Here is a 24,049-nt window from a genome sequence, read left to right as displayed (position 1 = left end):
CAAACAGAGATACACGAGGGACTTTTTCTGCTGTGAGGGTGACAGAGCACTGCCACAGGTTGGGGCATCCGCCTTCTTGGCCGTATTCAAAAACTGTCTGGAAATGGTTCTAGACAGCTGGCTGTAGTTGACCAGATGACCTGCAGAGGCCCCTTCTAACCTCAACCATTCTGTAGCCCTATTATTCAAAACCCTGAAAATGGAATTACTTTGTTTTAAGTCAGGAGGAGGCATCTGTGGCAAGAACAGAAAAAAGAAGGTCTGTATTCATGAAAAATACTATTTTCTAAACCAAAATTCAGTGCTAAAGTAGATAGCATGAGCAGCATAGCATATGAGGTCAGAAATACCAGGCGGCAAAAATTTCAGAAGTATTTTATTCTTTTTATGAAAAGATTTTCTTCTTTCGTTAGCATCATTAGTCCCATAGTAAACTTGACAAAGAAAGGGAAACAATTTTGGGGGCTGTTGTTGAATTGCTGTTATGATTTTCATTTTGGCCCCAAAACTTTTTCACATTTCTGCCTTCTAACACGAAATCTGGCAATAATGAATGTGAAATATTTATTGAAGTTCTGAAGGTCAGAGTAATGCAGTGAACTTCATTGTTATTCATTCAAAACTGAGAACTCACATTCTCTTTGCAGAAACTTGACTAACACTGAAAGATGAATGGCATTGAATTTTTTCTTGATGCTAAGTACATGTTTTAAGATCTTAATCATGTTGGCATTAGCTTTTAGTTCATGAGATGCACAGTGACATAAAAGCAAGAACATTTGTCACAGAACTGAGTGAGTTGTCTGTGTTTAGCAGCAAGAGAACCTGGAGAGGATCAGTTCTGTTCTGAATACTACCTCAGTGCTCCCACGAGCTCAGTGGGATTTTGTATTAAAGAATTGTGTACTACAGCTTTGTAACTGAACTACTGAAGGTTAAACCAGATATTGTGATTTTTCTACACTCTGCTCAAAATACATCTGATATGTGATTTCATTTTGGTTTATAAAAAGCAAGCAATCAAAAAAACCCACAACTTAGAACGGTATGTAAAACTTGAATGGAAGATGGGAGGTTTGAAGAATTAGTTTTTAATCCAAAGAATCCTGCAGATAAAAGATTTTTTAAAGTAATGTACAATTAAAATAAATCTAAATAGCAAAGAGTTGCTTTTAGTGAATCTACATGGTTTTCATTGATGTTAATAAAACCTAGTCAGTTCAAGAGATTAAAGTTATATCATGAAATCACTCATTTTCTTATCTCATTGCATGCAAAACGGACAGATTTACAAAATTAAGATGGAATTAACTGACTAGAATTTTACATTTGTCACCCTGCACATCATAAAATCATCCGACTTTTGAACTTGGGTGCATTATTGTTCAGTATTGCCATAAAGGTATGAGTAACCACAATCCAAGTATCTCCCCTCTCCCTATTACATCTGGTTTTTAGTTGGGATATTGTAGAGCTGTAGCTTTTAACTTCTGTTATGTCCTACAGGAAGCTCTTAACTTTCCTGTTTCTCAAAGAATGCCTGTCTTTTTGTATAACAAGGCTGCATGCATGTGAAAACACAAAATTCACAGAGCTCTGCTTAGCTGTGGGTATGAGTTAGCAAGAGGTAAAACAGCAGAAGGTAACTATAGTCAGGAGAAGTAGACAGTAAATGTTCTTCGTGTATATGCAAAGGATTTCAAAGGTGTTGAGGAGATTTAATCTAGAAAGCTTTGACCCTGCAACTAGCAAACTCAGTTACAATATAAATATAAAAATAAAAATAATTGAACATAATATCTACACCAATTGTCTCACCATTCTGTAAATGCATGCATAAAGTAATGAGTAGAGGAAAACAAGCTGGCGAAATTTGGACTCTGAAATGACTGTAACAAGAATTCTTCTACGAAAGTTAAACCATTAAAGGGTTGGAAATTATGTGCTTTCTCAGGGCCAAACCTGGCTCTTTGACTGAGAACCACCAAGGTGAAGTGGACAATTTGGAATATGGAGAAGGGTATCTCGGGGTTCTGCATCGGACTCGGTGCTGTTAGGGAATGTGCTGGCAAAGCATCCTGCTGCCACTGCAGCCTTATTTCAGTTCCCTGAACTGTACTACAAACATGCCAGTAGCTTAGAGAGCATAGCTAACTAATAACTAAGTATTTGCTGGAATGTTTGCCTTAAGAAAGTGATTTTACCTTTCTTCATGTGAACCTTTTTAACTGTATGTCAGCCAAAAGTAGATGAAACCTGAACTGTTTAGAAAAATATGCCCTTTGAATGTTCAGCTTCTCAGCAACACAGCCATGCATATTCACACTTACATGGCTGTTAGCTCTGCCCTGTATCCTGAGGCAGGACTTTGAGAAACAGAGGAAAATACATATATTTTCCAAGCAGATTGGTAAGCTTTCACATTAAAGCTGTCAAGTGGATTTTCAGGGTAGCAAATAAAAATCTGTGTGTTTCAGAAATGTTTTTTAGAAATTCTACTTCTTATTACTTGATGATACCTTTCAATTGTTTTTTTCCCCTTTGTTTTTATAGAATTAACTCTGTCTTTATTACATTCCTGGCAGTTACCTCACTTTTTTCTCAACTGTTGATTTTATGGCATAATAAATAATACAAACGCTGCATGTTTCTTGGATTTATGCAGTATGTTTGAAAAGAACTGTTGCCTCTATTTAAATTTAGATATTACTTTCACTTATTAAAGTTCCTATCAATAAATACCTCATATTGCAAAACATATGACACAATAATTTGAGAATTTGTTTTCTTTCTGATGCCCTGCTCAGTAGCCTGTTGCTTCATTGAGTGCCTCTGGGGAGCCAGGCTTGGGTCTCAACATTTTAAAAAGCATGTTCTGAAGATGAACAAAAAGCAGTATAAAAATATGAAATTGGCTTTTCTGGAAGCACACACACCATTATTTTAAGATGATTTTGCCAATACTGGCAGCACTGCTCAAGAATTTTCTTTGGATCTCTATGAGGCTATCTATTTTATCCTTTAATATTCATGTAGAGAGTGGCATAAGCTTGAGATTTAGATTGAAATCTCAAATATGTATGCAAATGTTCGTACCTTTCGTTAGTATTGCAGTATTCTGCTTTGGACTGAGAAATATTCTTTGTTATCTAAATGTTGTGGTAAGTATTGAATTGGTCTTGTTTCATCATGGACACAAAAAAAGATTTCAAAACTTGGCATGGAATATTTTAAAAATGAATGAGACAACATAATGATACACACTGTCTGATGACCTGATAGATGCTGGTTTCTTTGCTACCTGCAATTTCACCTGAAAGTGAAGTAGTTGTGGACAATAATATTTACCTGAGCCCCTGCAGTCACAGAACTGAATCTTTGCCCTTTTTCAGTGGTGTATATTATAGTTTAGTGTGGCTGTTCACAATTTTACATTTCTATGAGTTTTAGTGTCTTCCACCAACACAGAAAGAATCATGTCTTGCAGAATATACCACCTAAGGAGTCCTTCTGCTGTGCCTTTTACAACCAGACTTGTCTATCTCGTATTGGCCTTTTTAGCCACCAGCGTGCTTGTAATAAACGTGGGTAGAGCCCTCCCCAAATCTTTGTTCACGAAGCCTAGCCATGATGATGATTGTCTTCTACAGAGTTTGGTGTTGTCTGAACATCATAGTACAAAAATACTTCTTACACTAGCTTTAAACTTCAGCAGGGTCTGCATTCTTACATATCACCAGCTTTATCCTCTAAATTGGTAAATGCAGAAGTTAAGCAGCAGTAATTACTGTCTATGCTATACCACTCTCCCTCAACTGTATTTCTTCCTGTTCTGAACAGAGTGTTTATTTTGAAAGGAGCTTAGGTGGGCTGCCATTCTTTTCTTCTACATATCTATGCTTGATGTATTGGTTTTACCATTATGCTGCAGATTGAAATTTAGCAGCAGAGCCAGAGACGGATGTTCTGCTTCTGCCCATCAGTGGAAGAAACTCTTTGTTACCTCTCTCCAACACTGCACCAGCTCACTGTCTTTTACTAAGATGCTAGACCTTAGGTATACAAATACCTTTTCAAAAATGGTATTTAAGTGCACGTAAAATTTTACTTAGACTTTCTGATGTAAAGTGCTGCTCATTGTGCTCCCTTCTAACAGTCAATTGAGGGAGACATTTTTGTTCCAAATCTTTAAACTTTTATATATGAAAATCTGATGTTTGTAATTGTCTTAACAAGAATCATATCCACAAATCATTTCCTGTTGGAAAGAAAGAGAAAAATATGCTTCTATATGGTTTGCTCAGAGGTCAACCTCATTTCTTATAAGAAAGAAAGCAGACCACGGTTTAAAATTTTTTGGCAGAGAGATTTAAACTTTTGTGGGTATGACATAAGTGTATGTCTCATAAGATGGAAAGGAACAGATGAGAACTATGAACAAATCTTGCAGAACGAATCTGCAACCGTCATCCCTTCCATTGATTTGCCTGCTTTTCCATTCATACATATTGAGCACTTTTCCCACTTTGAAGTAATGCAACTGTCCCTAGCTCATGCCAGTAAATATTTTACATTGGACAGTTACTGTATAGATATAGCATGAGAAATTAAGTTTCTTAAAGAAACGTTGATCCAATAATTTTTTCCTCATACAGGTCTTATATTATGTGTATCAATTATTATGAATAATCGATATATACATTTACAACATGTACAATAGAATATTAGACAGAATAGTTAAATAAGAATCTAAAATGAAAAATATTTATAAAATAATCAGAAAACGTTTGCCTTTGTTTTAATTGTACAACCTAAAGGTGGTATTAACACATGATTATACATTTAATTTTCTAGTTTGATTAAAAACAGTTACATGTGCTTATTCATAGTTTAGGTGGTTCCAATTGGCTCTTGAAGTCTTTCACTTCAGTGAAGCAAATGGGGTGTGGCAGACTCAAGTTCCAAGCTTCATTGCTCATTTCACTTTGACCAGTGGGTTTTCTGCAATCCTGGATTAACAAGGCTCTTAGTTATTATTTTACATAGTAGGGCTATATAATTTTAAATATTATCTTTTTAGAATTGATTGCTTGTCGATATTACACAGTGTCACCACTGTTAAAGCAATCTCTAGAATTGTAAAGCTTATTTTATTAGCCTTCATTCAGAATATTTGAATGCTGTTCAGAAAGGATTTTAAGTATCATTCAGCTCTACTAAAACTGAAGCAGATTCCAGCTTCCAAATAATTATTTTTTCAGTTGCTTATAACTTTTTTTTAGTGATCCCAGCAGCCAAGGGGGAATGCAGAGGAGATATGATCTTGCCAAATTTCTTTTGGCTGTTTTAAATGTAATTTGGTTCAAAACATGTTCGGAATTGCATTACAAATTAAAAAAAAAAAAGGCGTAATATCTGCCCTAATACAATTTCAGAAGTGTTGAAATTACTTTCTTACTGTGTAGCAATCGCATCCAGCAGTTGGTGAGAAAAATAACCTGAAGAGTTTCTTTCCGCTCTGCTCTTTCTCCTCGGAGTCACACTGGCTGAAACCTTTTGCTAACTCAGCTGACACACCGGCATTTTCAAAGACATTGTGGGAATGTCATCCACTTGGAGAACAATGTGAATAGCTTCAGAGTCTGACCTGTTGTGTGCGCAGGGGAATGTGTCACTCTTGAAACATAGCTACCTTAGGGAGGCAGCTTGGCAGTAGTTGTAATGGCCAATGATGCTACAAAATTTACAATGGCAAATGAAGAATATGATATGTGATAGAAACAGGAGGGTTATTTAGATAGGCATAATATACTGTAGTTGCTGAAGTATAAATGACTGCGAAAGAAAGGCCCAGATTTTTCTCAAGCTGTGTCTGCTGTATACCATACGTTGTATTTAAAGGAGACAGAATCATGGTAAACAGTCGCAGGCAGCTCCCTGCAGAAGATGAGGATGTGTGGGAGACAGGGAGACAAAAGTTACCAGATAGTCTTTCTGACTTGGATAATGAGGGATGTGGTGAATGAAGGAAGCTGCCCCCCTACCATTGGAACAACTTGCTGCTCTTTCAGTCATTTGGGGATACTGGCATTTGGGAGAAGCTAAGGGCAGCCCTAAGCCCTGCAGGCTATCACAGCCTTAGTCATCTTTACCCTCGCTTTTCAAAGTAATTAATAATCAAGATCCAGAAGTAAACACACTATTTTTTTTATTTGGGTTGTTTTTTAGAAGATGTTCCTAGCTGAAATGTGGTACATTCACAAACACAACACTTTTGGTCTCGGCATAGATTGTGAGGTTGCTCCTGTCACAGAGAAACATGATCATTATTTCCTGGCTAGCCAAGTCCATTCCTCAATGATTCTCAGCGACTCTATCTTATAATTACATTTTAAAAACCTCACTCTCACAGTTCCGCTTAAAAGACTGAAAACTATATAACTTCATCTTGCATATATTATGGGCAATTTGCAAAACCAAAGTTTGCTAGTACTTGGTATAACCCACTCTGTGACCCTCCTTAGTGAAGGAAATCTGATGAGATCTTAGCCTGGAGTCATAATAGTAGTTTCCCTCTTCCTGGTTTCATTACTCCTTTCCCAGGGAGAGGTAATAGTCTCCCATGTGACAAGGAGAGAAGATGTTCACCTTAAGGACATGCATCGAAAATAAATCTGAAACACATTTCCTTGTACATAACCCAGCTCTCTACCTTGAAATTGCCCTTTGGATTTTAGAGTGGTTCCAGAAAGTCTGTGAGCAAGTCTTGGGCTACTAAGACTATTAGATGGCTTATACTGTTCTTGAGATTCATTTCAGTAGAAGATGCAGGAAATATAGGTTTAATTCTTTTATTCAAACTCAGTAGATGGTTTGGGACAATTAATTTCCAATTGTTTCCCAGTAGAGCAGATTTACTTGTATATTAATGAGGCACAGGTGTTAGGCCCCTGGTGCCTGCATGCCTGGGAGGCATATTTAGGTTGTTTATCTAGTCAGCCATAGGTACTGCAAGGTACTCAAGCTTGCCTTTAACAGTTTATACAGTGAGGCTTTTTAATTTTTTGATGTTTTTTTTTAAATTTGCTAGCACCTGTTAAAATTTTAAAACTGATCATGTAGAAAGAAGTAGAAGTGATTTCAATAGTAAATAGCACTAAATGTTGAAGAAAGTCATCTTCTATGATGCTTAACTGCCCAGCTTGACATTAAGAAGAAAAGAAGGTTCATTTAAGCAAATACGTCATGTGAAGAGCTAATACAGTCAACAGTATACTTTTCTGTTGCATATTTTTGGAATAGGTACTTCTTTGTCTACAGCTGAAACATGAATGTGCTTATATTAATATTCATTTTTCTTGTTTATTCACTGAACTGCAGTACCAACATTTTAGAGGAAATGGAATAGCCTCCATAGACATTATGAATTTCAGTAGCTGGCATAATTATAGCGATCTACATATTCATTAAATCCAAAGAAGAAATGTGTCCAAAAAAACAGCCATGCGTTTAGAAGTGGTACACAACTAAATATATACATTTAAAAAAAGTTCCTTTCCTCTGCTTATCCTAAATTGTGTAGTGTCATATAGTCCTTAAATCAGCTAAGGCTTTTTTTTTTTGTTTAAATGTTCATTCCTTTTGCTTTTGCAGTAAAGAATGGGAAGAACTATTTGTAAACAACAATTACTTGGCAACTATACGGCTGAAGGGGATTAATGGGCAGCTGAGAAGCAGCAGGTTCCGTAGTGTTTGCTGGAAGGTAAGAAGAGAAAATATTTATTTACAGTTTGTGGTTGCAATATATCAACACATTACCTGATGTGCTGGAAGATTATTGATGCAAAGAATCATGAATTTTCCAAGAGACTTCATCCCAATGTTTTCCTACTCATTTTTATAATTCATAGAACATTTGCTAACCACATCAAGTTGCTTTAAAGCTGAATTGCAGGTGACAGGAAATGATTCCTAGGGAAGAATATCTTTGTGCTGGTGGTATGTTTAGAATTGAGTGCTATACAACCATCTCTCCTCAGTATCTGTGCGGTGAAGTCATGCGCCGGAAATAGAAAGGAAGTTTGCCTAAAAAAATTTTTTTTGTGGAATGCGGGACTTCTTTAAAATCAATCTGATGCTTTTGCTAGCAGATTTTACCAGTGAAATGAGAAAATTAAGACCAACTCCTCTTGGATTGGTCTGGATGGAGAGGGACGCCAGTTCTTCTAGAAACACAATAGGTCTTTGGGAGTCTCTTACTGTATTTTATTTACAGGGGAAGGAAGAGAGAAGGAAAGGAAGCTAATACTGAAATGCTATACAAAGTCCAAACAAATTTTGTTGCACTGTCATCAGGTCTTCTGTTGTGCACTAATTATGATAGTAGAGAACATTTTCCCTGGTAGAGTTGCTGTATGTTAACTCTGATCATTTAAATTACCTCACTTGGAATTTCTCAAGCATCACTTTGGCACAGTGACCTATAAAAAAGAAATATAAAATACTCTTTGTATATGAATGAAAGACAGTGGAAAATTGAAATTTAAAATGTATGTAGCATTGAACTAATTTCAAATTATTGAAAATACTTTATTCAGGAAGCCAGATGAATATATGCCACAAACATTGTTTTACCAGTTTGCTACTTTTTGAGCTTCTAAATTAGGAGGTCATAACTCAAAACCGTGAACTAACAAAAGCATCAAGTCCTTCACTGTCAACTAGTTAAATCAAGGAGTGGTTTTATTTTAGAAATAAGGCAGGTTTATTTACATGTCCCAATATGGGTTAGAGCTCTGTTTTAAAAATATTATCTATATTTTTGTTAAGTTCTGAAATTTTAAGGGGTTTTTTTAGTAATTTAGGAAATTTTTGTTCGTCAGTATTTACTGTCACTTAGCACCTTACAATGTGCAAATGAAAACATTTAAAAAGCAAGAAAATACAGGTTTTTTCCTTGTTTCATATGCAATTAAATAGTATTTTTCAATGGGTGTTTCTTTCTAATCCTTTCTAAAGAGACATGTGAAAGATCTGAGATGTAGGCATTCTCAAGGACGCAAAGTTGACTTAACTGTCTTGCAGAATTCTAGAACTTGTTTCTTTTCTTAGGTAGGGTGTATCTCAGTGCATAGTTTCTGCTCTACATTCATGTTTGGTTTTAAGCACCTTGCATTAGGTCATCAGTGTTATGTAAATAAAGTTTTCTATCTTTATTTTCATCTCTTTCCATTTTGTGTCTGCCTTGGAAGTCTCAATCAACTTTACTGAAATTACAGCAATTTACAAAGCTTGAGTTTGTGGCTTCAGTCAATTCTAATGCTTTTATTTCACACCATAGAACTGCTATTGTTTCTAGCTACTTATTGATGGGTGGGAAAGTACTAAAACCAGGAGTATTTTATAGGTCTTTGCTTTCTCTTTCTGAGACAGTGTATGCTATCTGGTAGGATTTATATGAAAAGCTATGTAAAACTGATGAAATTTAATGAATTTATTTTGTTTTGCTGATAGTTATTTCTAGAGGTTCTACCCCAAGATAGAAGTCAATGGATTAAAACTACTTCAGACTTAAGAACTTCTTACAATAAGATCAAAGAAATTGTAAGTTGGTACAAAACTCTATTCTCATACTTTGACTTAGATATTAATACTTATAGTATAACAGAAGAAGATTTGATTTTTTTTCTGTTTTTACCTAGCACATTACAAACCCTCGGAAAGCAGGACAGCAGGACCTGATCATCAACAATCCACTCTCTCAGGACGAGGGGGTAGGTTGACCCTTGGTTCTGTTAACACGTACTACTAAAATTCTCATCATCTTCATACTGACACAAGGGAGTTCTTGCTGAAGTAGGCAAAACGGCAGGTGCTAAGATTTCCCTCCTAAATATCCAAACTGGCTTGTGTTAACAATTGGTTCACAGGTTCTGCTGAACAACTAGAAATGCTCATTTCTATGTTGCTATTCTGATTTTTCAGGGCTTTTCTCAGGGCAGACTGTGATAAACAAAACATCAGTGCTGGACTATAAGTACAGTTTCACAGCAAATCCTTTCTTTAACTGATGTGCTTTTTATCACTGTGTGTTTTCATTTTATACATAAAATGGCTCTAGTTTAAGGAGTGTTTAAACAGTCAATATGAAGTGAATGCTATTAACAGCAAATAGTGAAGCACCCTCCTCTGGAAGACTGTTCAGCCTTGGAGGTTTTTTAGGTTTTTTACTGCTTTTTGTTATACCTGAAAAGTTTTTCAAGTAGTTTATAGCACATATCTGTAAGCTTCTCTGTTATCATCGAAATTCTTTTTTATCAAATTTTTAAGATAACTTAATACCATGAAGCTGCATTTAAGAGTCTGCATTTAAGAGATTTACACCTGAAAAGACTGTCAGATTTCTTTGGTGATACTACTGTTTTGTCCGCAAACGGAAGCCCATACTTTTGTTTGTAGTGTGGTACTGTGCTTCTTATTTAATTTAGGAGGAGAAAGCTCTGCAGCTGGTATAACTGTGCGCGTCATCAAACTATTCTTGCATCCAGCTGGACAGAAAGTTGTGTCAAATGTAGAAGATTTGAAGTGTTTCTGCTGTAGTGTGTGATTTTACACAGTAATACTATCTTCTTTCTGCCTGTGGTTGTCCTTAGGAGATAGAAGACAAAGGTTAACATGTCAGAGTATGTGGGAGGGGTTTAACCTGTGAAACAAAGTTACAGGCCAAATCAGACGTAGGAATGAAGAACAAAGTGCCTTTGAGCCTCTGCCATGACTTGATGTTATACCCATCCAGTATATTCAAAGTTTTCCTTCCTCTTCGCAAGGCAGCTTCTGTTTCCTTCATCCTTTGCTCCAAAGGACCAGGATTGGAGCAGGGACAGGGGAGTTTCAAGTGTGATCTAGCTGCATGAAAATAGTTATGAGATACTTTATGTAAGACATTGTGAAGGATATAAATGCTTTTAAAGTTTGGGGGGGTTTTCCTAGTTGAAACACAAATATAGAAGATAATTAACATTTTCCTTTTTTCTGTTTTACCTTCCTCTCACTAGATAACAGTAATTTACTTTCTCTTTTCTTTCTGTGGAGCATAAACCACCATGGCAAAGAATTGTTTGCAGGGAAGCAAAAAATTGTTGAAGTATTGTAGACACTCCCTTTGTACAGTATTTCATTCACTGGTGCTGATGCTATCTGAAAACTAACCTGATCTACATGAAGACCAGTATAAATTTTGCTCTTTCTGTATTTTGATCCATATGGCCAAGTTACCATCCCTTTGCAATAAAGAATACATTTTGCAATACTCTTTCTGGAGCGTACAATTAACAGCATTTTCTGACTTCTTTCAGGTTAGCTTTTACAACATATTTGTAAACAAAACACGGAAATGAAAGAAAGAGGATGAAAATGGTCACAGAAACAGATATAGAAGAGGCTAAACCTACTTTGCATTCTTTTATTTAATATTTTTTATACTGCAGTGAGCTTTAAACACTGTGGTTTTCCCTATCAGAACTTTTTTAGAATGCCCAATCTTGATCTTCACTATGTATTAGAATTATGTCACTTTCATAATATGTATTTGATCATCATACATTCCTTATTTGATTTTGCCTCCACTAAAACAAACTAGCTTGTTTTCAAACAGTATCTTATTATGGATATTATAGCAGCTTCCAATGAAGTCCGTACATTCATAGGAGAAATGGTGTTATGGACCTTTTTCTTAGAGTGAGTAACTGAATTTTTTTCGGTTGAGTTGCTGGTTCTGGCAAGTTTGAGTTTACTCTGCCTTTCTAAATATTCTTCATAGGCCCCCATACCGGTAGCTCACAAACCTGAAGCCAGTGAGCGAATGGAATGAGCCTAGAACACGGATCCAGGAACTTGAATGTTTTTATCTCTGATCTAAATTGACTTTCTCAGATATGTTATGCTGAGCACCAACATTTTTTATCACCTGTAATAATATTGATACACCTATCTACCAGGAATGTTGAGGATTAATTAGTTAATATTTGTACAGTACTTTGCTGATGTAGTTTATAAGCTTTAAGTATTAGGTTTCATACAATTATTTTTCCTTATTTCAGAGTCTTTGGAATAAATTTTTCCAGGATAAAGAGCTTCGAGCAATGATTGAACAAGATGTGACAAGAACGTATGTAGATCTTTAAAGGAATTTCTTTATATAAATTTATAGTCTACATTTTTATGTGATATATGTTATACAGTGTTTTCCTGATTTTGGTTACTGTAAATGTCAGGTTTATTGAACATGAATGTGTGGAAACATACATTAAATGTATAAAAATACAGCTTTCATGGAGTAAAAAATGAGAAAATCTAGTTGAACATTAAATCTTGGAGATTTATTGGTATCATTGAAGAAAAGCTCTTCTAAATTAAGATATTAGGAGATACACTACGGTGTGAAATTTAAAGTAGTTTTCTGTATGAAGCAAAGAGAAGGTAAAAGAAACCAAAAGGTCTTTCAACTAAATTATAATTATAATAAAAGATTGAACAGATTACTTTCTTAATTCTCAACACTTAATTCAATCAATAATAAAAAAGCAGTTTGTAATTAGTAAGGGAAATGTCATTTATCTGTAGAAGTTGAGCAGTTGTATTTTTATTTATCATTTTCTAGTGTTATTTGTCACATATGCCTTTTAAAATTTGTCCTAATATTACTGTGATTATTTTTTTATCTTCTTGGCCCTTAGGTCTTTCCTGATTAGGAAGTTCCTTGAGTTACAATACTCAGTTCCTGAAAATATTTCTTTTCAGAGTGGAAGCACTGAGTGATATGTAAACATAATTAAATTCAATTACTGATTTGCTACTATGTGAAATTTTACTGTATTGATAATATTTTTCCTTATAACTTAAAAAAAAGTGGTGATAGTCATAGATTTTACAAATCCCAAGGTCACACATTTTCATTTACAGAAACCAAGTCATGCAGAAGAAATCATTGCTGTCTGGTTTTGGAATATTTTATATGTCCGTCCCTAGACCCGTTCTTGAATGCATTTTGCCATGAGATGTATAATTAAAATCTGAGTATACTTTCATGTGCATTCTCACAACAGATGGTATTTTTTGTTTGTTAAAGGAAACAGTTCGGGATGTTCTAAGATTAAAATATATACATATCTAAACTATAATTGGAGAATGAAAAGTTGTATAGAGGTTATGGTAAATGTAAGACTATTATTTAAAAATATATATATACACACACAAAGTCAGGGCTCTCACTGTGGCAAATGGCAGAGTACTAGGCAGAGCAGTATTCACTAATATTAGTGATAAAAGAAATTTTCGTTTATGTATTTATACAAAATAATATCTACTTGAAACAATAGCGGTATACATTGTGTCATCAATAGTAAAATGAGTCAGGCAATGAAGAAGCAAAATTTCTCAGTGACATGAATGTATTTGATAAACTACATGCATTTATATGTACACTTGTTGTTTGCCTAATCATAAAACAAGGTGTGCATTTTACGTATACACATATATCTGTAAACTATAATTAGTGTAAGAAGCAGTAAGTTCTACATTCCTTGGTTATGGAACGTAAATACCCTCTCTTTTCATTTCCGTTCTTTAAATCAATTCCTGGAGTTTGAATTTAATTAATATTTTTATATTCTTTGTCATCTAGTTCAGTCCTCCATCATCCAACAGCATCAAGTAAATAATGCTGTAGAGAGTGGTTCTAACTGCACAGAGAGTAGCAAACTAGAGTCCCAGCTATCAAAGCAGTAAAAAATTTGCTCTATAATGTTTTTGTTCAAATTCCCTGAAGTAAGAATAGACAGGAAAAGTGGCTAGAATTATGCTGTTAAAATTCGTATTGGTTTAAATTAGTTTAAATTTCAGGATTTTGTTATCTGAAAGGAAATGTGATAAAGCTTGTTTGTGTGTGCATGTGTGTTCCTATGCATTTTGAGAATCCTTATCTCACCTAATAATTAGATCTGTAAAACCCTTGTACTCACAGCTGGGCTGATCATGCTGTAGAGTCTATGTACCCATAGAATTCTAGGACACAAATCATCTCTTCCTAAAGTAAAAGTCTAGTCTGGTAAGTCACATTGTAGAGAAGTGTGTTTTTCTTCAATGACTACAAAAGGCTTCCAGTTCACTGGTGCCTAACAAAACCGTAGTGTCCTAAGGTCAGGTGAGAGAAATGCAATCTATAATGTTTACATACAATTTTTTGCCTGTTGCATAATAATAATGTCCAATATTTACAAGGAAAGGAGGGGAGGATATTGCTAGGTTAGCCCTAATTAGTGATCAACATTTCTCATTAATTGGCTGATTTAGTTCCTGATTTATTTTTTTACAGTTGTTGAGAGGTTCAGAATGATTTTTCCTTCAACTGTCTAGAAATGTGTACTTCCAATTTGGAACCAAACACCATCTCTTTCTGTCTCAAGTGAGAGGCTTCTTAAAATGAGGGTGGGAAGGAGGGTAAGGGAATTTTACTATAATGCAAAAAAGCCTTACTTTAAATGTAGATTATACCAACTGAGCAATACCAACCGAGTTATGACTATAATACTCCATTCTGTTATTCCACTAAGAAAGGTGTGTGTGAACTAGCACTGTAGTAACTTGTACCAGACTAAAGAATGCAATGATTAATTACTGTCATTGAAAAGATGTACCAAAGAACGATGCTGATTTATTTTGTGATGATTAAGAAGGGAAGTGATAAAGAAGAATTTCAAAAAATATTCTGCAGAAATGGAAATCAGGAGATTGGCAGATGCTAGAGTGTTTAGCTCAAATCAAAATACCAGTTTACTTTTTGGCATCACATTGTATGCATAGGATTGTAAATGGCTAGATTTCATTACCATCTTTCCAGTATTTTAAGAAACCAAAATGCTTAGGGGGGGCATTCCCAGTAGACTAATCAAGTGGATTTTCTCTCTTTTGTGGTAGTATTTTTACATATCGGTCTACTTAGTTTCTGCATCAGGAGTAACAATCACAGTTTAGGACAGTGCAGGCTGTGTGAAGATGAGTCATGGTGGGTGCTGATGTTCAAAACTCTCCATCTCCCAAATAAAAAAAAATAATTAAAAAAAATTTCCAACATAAAAAAGGGTAGTGTACACCCTTCCTAAGTGTATGGAAGAAATGGGAAGAAACAGCAGTCCATTGATTATGCACATGAGAGGCAACTGCTAGAAGGGAGAAAGCTTTCTTTGTACACCAATTTATTCCTTTTCAAAAAAAAGGTGAGCAATGGAGGGGGCAGTTATTGTTATTCTTTACTAAACCTTTGCAGTTACAAGAGCATCTTCCATTTTTTCTGGTTAGTTGCTTTCCCCCTTCCAGCTGAGTAAGAGGGTTGGGGAATGCCAGGGGATTGAATCTGTTCATGAAGAAAAGATGGTTACTCGGTGGCAGCGGTTTAGAGCCTCATTTTTATCTGCCACCAGATTTGTTTCATAGAGAATTTTTGTGCATCCTTTTATTTGTTTGCCAGCCTGAGTTTCTTCTGTGTCAAACTCTGGCTGCCTCTGGTGTGGGGGCCCCTAAATTAGCTAAAGGAATGTTTTAAAAAATTATAACTAACTCACCCTGATCTTCACTTTCAGAAAGCAGGGACTTGAATGTGCCATTGTTTGATTGTAGCAGTTGTGGTAAAACAGTCTAGCAAATTTCCCGCGTCCTTATGCAGTCTTTCTCAGAAGTGTAATTAACTTTAATATTCTCGTGTTCATGAAAAGCATTCTTACCTTGCTGATTTGAGGATACTGTATTTCCTAAGACAGAGCTTTAATCATAAAATGACATTCTCTATAAAAATCCATCCTGAACTGATAGTTCCCTCATGATCTCTTCTATTTACATTTACTATAATTAATACTTCAACCAGCTTATTTCTGAGTTCGTTATTATCCTTTCTGTCACAATCTCTGGTATTACTAGATCCTCACAGATATCTCTGTGTATTTTTGAGTTTTCTTTGTTAGTCTTATTTTCCTAAACTTCATAGGGCAGGCCTGAATAACAGTCCTTCAGAAATAATCTCTTCAAACCCCTAAATTATGTCGATTGCCATCTGCTGTAATGCACTTTTGGTCTCAGCTGTGTCCTTCCTTTACAGTAATATGATTAGTACAAGTGCATACAAGTTTCCAAATGCTGGTCTACTGTTAGCTCCACCAGGTGCCAGGAAAACGTTACACCTCTCATCCCAGTGCCTCTCTCAGGACTTCAGCATCTCTGTATTTAAGCCACAGTGTCTTCTCTGCCTTGGCTCTTGATTCATCCAAGGATTTCAAGGCACCTTTCTAGCACCTTTGTGAGATGACCACAGTAATTATCAACACTAATAGTCTTATCTGAAGTAATTTATTATAATTTCCTATGTTGTTTCTCTGTGACAGGCTTTACAAGAACCTTAATATAACTGGTCTAAAGTTTAGCACTGTAGCTCAGACCTGGGAAACAGGAGAAAAACGAAATTGGCTTGAGGAAACCTTATCTTTAATCCATATGATTTAATTTTAAAACTGACAATACCAAACCCTTTATTTCAGCTGTCTAGCCTGAGGCCTACCGCTGTTGTATTTTTTAGTATTCTTCTGGTTTTCTTTGTCCAGAAAGACTAAGAAAAATCTTTACCTTTTCCTTTGTTTTTAGTATTCTACTTTTCTAGATTTTTTTGGCTTTATTTGTTATTTCTCTGTATAGCTGCAGAGCAATGTGCTTTGAGGTGGTTGCTTTATGGAACATTTTTTGGCATCTGGTTACTTCTTCAGTAACCAGGAAAAGATCTTTGTGCACTTGTTCTAATTTTAAGAATGATAACTACTTTATTTCCTACCTCCGACAGTCAAGGAGCAGGATACGCAGGTGAGAGTTGTTTCAGAGTAGTCACAAACTGGAAATATTTACATTTTCCTAGGTTTATGCATGTAACAGGATTTTTACAGAAGCTTTTTTTCTTATTCTCACACAAGATCCACCTCTTTCTATTTTACTTAGGATATTTACCCTACCAGAGTATCAAATTATTTCATAATTATAAAGTTTATTTGCAACAGTTGTTAAAGACAGTGAAATGCCTAATTGTATTGTATCACAACAGATACCAATAAGAGATATGAGAGTCTAGGATACTGGTTTTCATGTCAATTATGATATATTTTAATAATCTTGTCATTAGATAATAATATTTTTTCAAATATTCATGAAATATTAAACCTTTGTGTAAATCCTTCTTCTGACATACTCTTGTCCATTCTTCCTTTTTCCCATTGTATTTCATTCTTGCAGATCTCTAGCTTTCATAAGATTAAAAGGGATTAGTTATTTAAATATACCTGGTGATATCATCATATCTCTAGCAGACTGATGTATATTAAAGAACATGGTTCATAATTTCGGTTGCAAAAAAAATGTAGCAGTTCTTTAGAAGTATTTTACTCTAGCAGCATCCACAATTCACAGAGCCGTGGGAAAGCAGACAAGGGAGATGCTCTTAGATAAAACCTTTCCTAGAAGACCAGCAACTGACATTCTGTGCACTCTTTTGTTTACTTTCACTCTATTGCTTCATTTTCAGCTTTCCTGAAATGCAATATTTCCAGCAAGAGAATGTAAGGAAAATTCTTACAGATGTTCTGTTCTGCTACGCCAGAGAAAATGAGCAGTTGCTTTATAAACAGGTAATGAAAATACTGTACAGGTGGCATTCATTGACTCAACATTTTCTATATGGTTTGACAATAATGTAGCTGTGTTGTATCTGAAGTTCTACCATAATGCTGAAGTAATCAAAGAGCTGTTTGTCAGCTGGATAGTAAGAAAAGTAAGCTCATTGAATAACATATGCTTTTTCCTCATAACACAGTACCTCAAATTGTTTTCTTTAAGCTTGCTAAGTTTTCTAACTTCATATTTCTTTACAAACATCTTTTTCTTCAGTTGATTAAGAAAGAAAAAATCAAAGGCTTTCTCTGCTTAGGTAAAGAAAGAAAGTATATGGCAGGATTAAAAATGGTACTGAATAAACAAAAGGCATAGTGACTTCTGAAATTTAGGCAAAGTTCACTAATTTAAGTTCTTCCTCAAAGTGCTAAAGCCGTGTGCTATTTTAGTGAATAGATCCTTTATCTAACTCTGTAGCATCCAAATACAATGCAGCCGACAAAATCCTCTTGACTGAAGGATAAGGCTGCTACAAAATAACACTTTTATAGTGTTACCCGAAGCAGAGTCTGCTCAAACGATTTTTGATAAAATGGTAAAGAAACCTTTAAAGTTGCACTAACTGTGCATCTACATGGGATGCAGCCTAAATTAATTTAACATTTTTCTGATGGTTTTGAAATGTGTTACCTTGATCTCAATTTCTGTAGCGAGACTGACATATGCACAGTATCAACAAAAGTATATTTGTATTTGTTTCTTCGCACAATTATCTGTAGGCTGAGTAGAGACTGACAAACCGAGGGATACTCAGTGTACGTGGACAAAAGATAAACTGTACAGCAGACAACTTTAGGTAGACAGAAAATTTTTCATGACAAAAATACAGAGATTAAGTAAATGGGAAGAATTTTTTAAGACAATCTATGCTTTTAGGCATGGTCTGTGACCACTGTTCTCAAGCCAGGCAACAGGGATGTTTCTTGGAAACAAAGGATACATGAGTTGAAGGAACAGTTATTTCTGAAGAACTGTCTTACAGACTATATCAAAAATCAAATATATAGTTATCAAACATATGAAACATCTATCAACTGGTTCTCATCTCGTGTTGGAAAGACTGTGAGCAAGGAATAATCTTGAAAAAATGAGATCTATCAGCTGTATTTTGAAGAGCACTGCTGAAGAAAATACTTCAGCAGTATTCAGCCTCCTCTTTCCAGTGAATATAGGCCAGCGTACTGATGATGGGAAAATGGAAGAACACATTCCAGCTAATTTAGTCTATCATTTATTGAACAAGAAGTATTATTTTACTCTTTGATATGACTTAAAAGGACTTAATTACCCTCTGCTCATATTTAAAATCCTCTTGATTCCTTACCAAGAAATAATACCTTTCTATATAAGGATGGAATATTTAGCCAGATCAAATTTAAAAAAAAAAAAAAGCCCTGTGTTTCATCACAAGCTGTTAAAGCTATTATTTTCTACTAGGTGACACCCCGTTTAACATAGACCATATTGTTAATAGTTATGGGATTTTATTGAATTAATGAGACTGTTATCATGTAGTAGAATGTCTTGCTGAGTTAATTGAAACTGCAGAGATTATATAAATGGTATTAATGAACTTTGACTGCCTGATGCCTCAGCTTTAATAAAGACTGCTTGGTGGGCTAAATGAACATAGGCAGATAAAAGAACAGGTTCAATTTTGTGAGCCTACAGGCTGTTGACAAAGAAAACTTCTTTACCTCTGTTTTCAGCTGGTGTGTGTCAGTAGTGTGGTAGTTCTGGGAAGGGGTTGCTACAGGATGAAGAGGAGAGGTGAAGTGCAGAAAATTAAACAGTTTTGGATCATGATTTAACCTCTCTGAAGTGTGTTAAGTATATCACACAGGTCTTGTGGTGCTGTGCCTAGTCCATAAAATAGCAAATGATTGTGGTTTTCCTCTCTTTTTATGGACGTGTTACTTTTATTAGGACCTTTGCTTTTTTCTTTACCTCATTTTATAAGGGTGGCTTTGTTTGTTTGTTTTTTAAAAAAATAATGCTCCTTCTCTTAATTAGCAGATAAGAAATAGTTTGTGGTGGTGACAGGGTATCTTTTTTCCTTCTTTTATCAAATGCATATCTTTTAGACAGTGTTCCTGACTTACTGTTTTTACCATTGACTCAAGCCCCACTTCCCTTCAAGCCTAGCATATATTTGAGAAAATAATGAAAGTTACCATTAATTCGTCAGTAACAGATCATCTTCAAGTTGCTCTCTCCACAGTGACCTGAATACAAAGCTCAAATTAGGGAGTTTCTCTTCATATGCAGTTTCCATCATGGGGAATTCCTCTGTCCATGAGAATTCTTCTGTCTCATTTGCATGACTACATACAAAAGCTACAACTGCCATTAGAAGTATAAAACTTGGCCAGTGAATGAAGACTTTTGATGACTGTCTGTCAGTATGTGTCCACACCTAATGTTACCTTCCTAAATATTTGAAAAAGTTATAGTTCCTTGACAATTTCCATACATAGAAACATAAATAAAGTATATTTGGAGTTTATAGCATTCTATTAAAAATATTACATAGCATCAACATATAGTCTTAGAAGAAGCAATCAATAATGTTTGTTTAATATGCATATATGCATGCAAGTTGTCTTTGTAGTAGAGTTTGTGGGTTTTTTGGATAGCGTAAAGTAACATTTTGTTTGATGAGGAAGAAGATATTTCTCTCCCTAGTCAAATGCAGTAGAATGTTGTGAAGCTGTATTACAGATTTTAAAGACAGAATCCTCTCTGGGATCACTGAATTTTTAAATAGCAGCTGTAAATATAGAGTCTAAAGAGAATAGTATATTGTACTTAAGAATATGTAAAAATTACTCCTAGAGTTCATCTGCAAGACTGGTGCCAAAATTTTGATCCTAGTTACATGGAAAATAAATAGTGAAAATTAAGCTGAATCACTAGGCTAACTATTGTTTGTTCATGATTTGATTGCCCTTAAAGAAGTCAATATAATTTTGAAATGCATTGATTCACTTGTCATTGTAGAAATGCTATAATTCTGGTTTTCTTTCTAAACCATAGACTGTATTATGAAATCAATACTTTGTTGTAGCTGGAAAGTGTCATAAAATTATCTGAGCTCTGTCAACTTACTTATTAACACTAAAGAGTTTTAGTAAACTGCAGCATTGAAAAAATATGTGTATGCATATTACACTGGTAGCTTTTCTTGCCAAGCTAAAAATCTCTAAACATTTGAAGCAGTCTTGTAACTGAAAGATCAGAGGTATCTTTTTGAAATCCTGATATTTCATCATTTGTTTGTTTTGGTTTTGTTATATGTGGGCAGCCACATTATGATTCTACTGAGTTGATACATTATTATGTTGGAAGAATGTGTGATATGCTTTTATCTTTTATAACTAATTCTTATTTTATGTCCTCTTTCTTTTCTTCAGCATATATGTTTACAGCTTAGGTGGTAGTTTTATTAGATAGTCAAGTTTTTGGCATTTCCATTTCTCCTATTTCATGTTTAGTAAATCAGGGTGAATAAAAGATTAGATGCGGAACTGTTAATTAACCAAGGGCTGTACATGTGGAAGTACAACCCTGGTTATTTACAGTTTGTTTAAATATTTTTTCTATTTACATATTATCTAATCCTGGACCAATCTCCCTGTTTCTCCTATTCCTTTCCCCTTGGTATGACCATAATATTTTAAGAAATCTAAACTCGTCAGTTTGTAATCTAACTGCTGATTTGTTGTGTTTTACGTCAGCTTCTGAAATCCAATAGCTATTGAGTTTATTTTTTATTTTCCTAACTGAATTTCTGTTTAGCCTTCATCTTTTGAAGTGGTCCCTCAAGGTTCAGAAATAGAAAGAAAACACCCAAACTTCAGCCCTACCATTGAGGCTATAGTGGTCATCTCAATCCTGAAGAAATTAAAATTATATTGCCTAGGATTTCAGTTGATGGCAAATAGAGAAATTGTCAAAACTCTTTTTTTTTTTTTCCTCAACACTGCTAGGTATTGGAATTTCCTCTTACCAACAGAAAAGATCCAAGCATACTCAAAACAGTAATGATCTAGAGAGGGCTTCCACATCTACCTCTTGAGTCAATTTGGACCACTTAAGGAAAATCCCCTTTATTTCCGATAAAAGTTAAAGGTTTTTAGTAGTTAATGGATCTCTTTGATACATATGAAGCTAATAATCTAACTTACTGATATTGAATACTCCTCAAATGCTGCATGGAATTTCAACTGATACACCAGCAAAGCAGCAGGGTAGCTCACAAGTGTGTAACACTTTCATTGCTCACGTCTGTCCATCACTGAAAGGGCTGGAAAAGCCAGTGCAGAGTATTCCTGACTTGGAACTGCAAGCATAAAAGTAGAACAGTTCCTGACAGGGGATGCATCATGTACTCCTGAAATGCTGATGAGCTTGACAGACCAGGCCCAGTGCTCCTTCTGCCAACAGGATAGTGTTCCTGGAACCCCTGTCTGTCCAGAGCACCCATCAGGAGTTGGGACTGAGGCTCCACTTGGCGAAGCAGTTGCACCTTTGAACTGGAGCACTGCTGGCAGCATGCTCTTCCTCCTACAGCTGGGCAAGGACTCCAGCCAGAGCCAGTCCCAGCAGGGGTAGCCTGGGCACTTGGCACCAAGCCCTGGCTATAGTTAGTGGTTTTGGGCTGAGGTCAGGAGTTCTCTTCCATTAGTGATCCTTGTGTCCAGAGTCAGACAGACAGTTGTCAACTCTTCATCCCACATCCCTTCCATCACCAAAAGGCTCCCTTCCCTTCTTTTGCGTAGCTGAACCCTGCCCCAGACTGTAGCTTGCATAACTCCTACCTGCTGTTCTAGTCCACCACTGGGATCCCAACTCCTCTGAGGTAACCAAATTCTCCAGTTGTGAAGCCCTAAGTCTTCCTTTTCCCTCATCTAACCTGAGGGAAGGAGCCAAATGTCTGCTGAAGATGAGGTTTCATTCTGCAGGCTGTAGTTGTAGCTGTCAGTGCATTGCTGCTTGCCAACTGGATTGCTTGTTTCCTGAAGCATTTGCTTCTGCTCCTGGTAACAGTTTGACAAGCCCCAGGTGAATCAAGTCGAATCAAGACTCCGCTTTTGTTCCTGCTGAGCTCTGGGTAAAAGTAGCGAAGGGTGGCCCAGCTATGCTTCTAATGCTGGCCCAAGTCCTTAACTGTCCACCCATTTTTTTCAGTTCTGATTCCTGCATGTTTCTGTAGTTTTCCTGTAGCTTAATATAGATTGCATACATAAGTAGTACTCTGCAGTGGAACAGTACCGGGGCTCCATTGCATTGTTTAATCATTGCTTAATCACTTTATTTTGAATGTTGACATAACAACTTAGAAAACCGGAAAATCCAAAAACTTACTTTAATTCTCATGTCCTTAGAAATGGGAGTTTCATTTTCTTTCCTAAATAGCTGCCTTTGTCTCCTTTGAAGCATACTGTTACACTTTTATCTATGTTTTTGGAACATTCTAAAATAAAAAATAATTTTAAATTTTGTAATTTGTCCCTATTGCAGATCTCTGTACTGTAGATCATGATTATAATTATCATAAATAAAATTCATATTTATGAACATAGATCTTGAAGTAAACTGCCAGGTGCAGGGTTGCCTACCATTGCGGATTTGTTGTGCGTTGTGCTAGAAAAAGGGAGAATAACTTGCTTCTGTATATTATAGAAGAATAAACACTTGGATTTAATCAGAATTTAAGATAAAAGCCATTGATTATGAAACCATTCTGTTAGGAACATAAATGTTCATTCTTTTAGTTAGTCTTCACCTAATATTGCTGTCTGCCTGATGCTAGGCATTAGGAACTATTATATGACTGAAAAATCTAATTATACTTTTGCTTCCTTTTGTGTTTAGGGTATGCATGAACTTTTAGCCCCCATTGTCTTTATCCTACATTGTGACCACCAGGCTTTTTCACATGCCAGTGAAGCTGCACAACCAAGGCAAGCATTGTGTTTTATTTGTATAGTATTAAAACCCCACTTTCTTAAAAAAAATAAGTAAGTTGGTTGGAATATAACTTATAAATATGTGTTCCATAATTCTTTGTTTATAATTCATAAATTGATCTCAGAAATCCTCATGCTTAGATGGGACTGTCCTTATTTCATCTTACCTACTGCAGGTTCTGAAATTTAGACATTGTCTCTTTCACAGATATTAATTGGTGAAAAAATGGGGAGATAAGAAACCTAGGAAAAGCCTTAATCAAAAAGCTTACCTGCAGTTTCACTTCATTCTTATTGCCAGAAGTGGTTTCATTTTTGTC

The 24,049-nt window shown here is 35.5% G+C and overlaps 1 protein-coding gene across 4 annotated transcripts in view; it reads left to right on the top strand.

The window, feature by feature from the left end:
- Positions 1-24,049, top strand: part of TBC1D5 (TBC1 domain family member 5) — a 290,939-nt gene that overhangs the window by 139,974 nt on the left and 126,916 nt on the right. For all 4 annotated transcript variants that reach the window (XM_017835483.1, XM_017835481.1, XM_017835484.1 and 1 more), the window contains 6 exons: positions 7,654-7,762; positions 9,514-9,603; positions 9,702-9,773; positions 12,099-12,166; positions 17,612-17,714; positions 23,635-23,723. In XM_017835483.1, coding sequence (XP_017690972.1) covers positions 7,654-7,762; positions 9,514-9,603; positions 9,702-9,773; positions 12,099-12,166; positions 17,612-17,714; positions 23,635-23,723 — 531 coding nt within the window. The remainder of the gene's footprint in view (positions 1-7,653; positions 7,763-9,513; positions 9,604-9,701; positions 9,774-12,098; positions 12,167-17,611; positions 17,715-23,634; positions 23,724-24,049) is intronic.

The sequence above is a fragment of the Lepidothrix coronata genome, unplaced genomic scaffold (genome assembly GCF_001604755.1).
Source record: "Lepidothrix coronata isolate B3197 unplaced genomic scaffold, Lepidothrix_coronata-1.0 Scaffold258, whole genome shotgun sequence".
Lineage (NCBI taxonomy): Eukaryota > Metazoa > Chordata > Aves > Passeriformes > Pipridae > Lepidothrix > Lepidothrix coronata.
The sequence above is the reverse complement of the archived record's forward strand: the minus strand, read 5'-3'. Positions and strand labels throughout refer to the sequence as shown.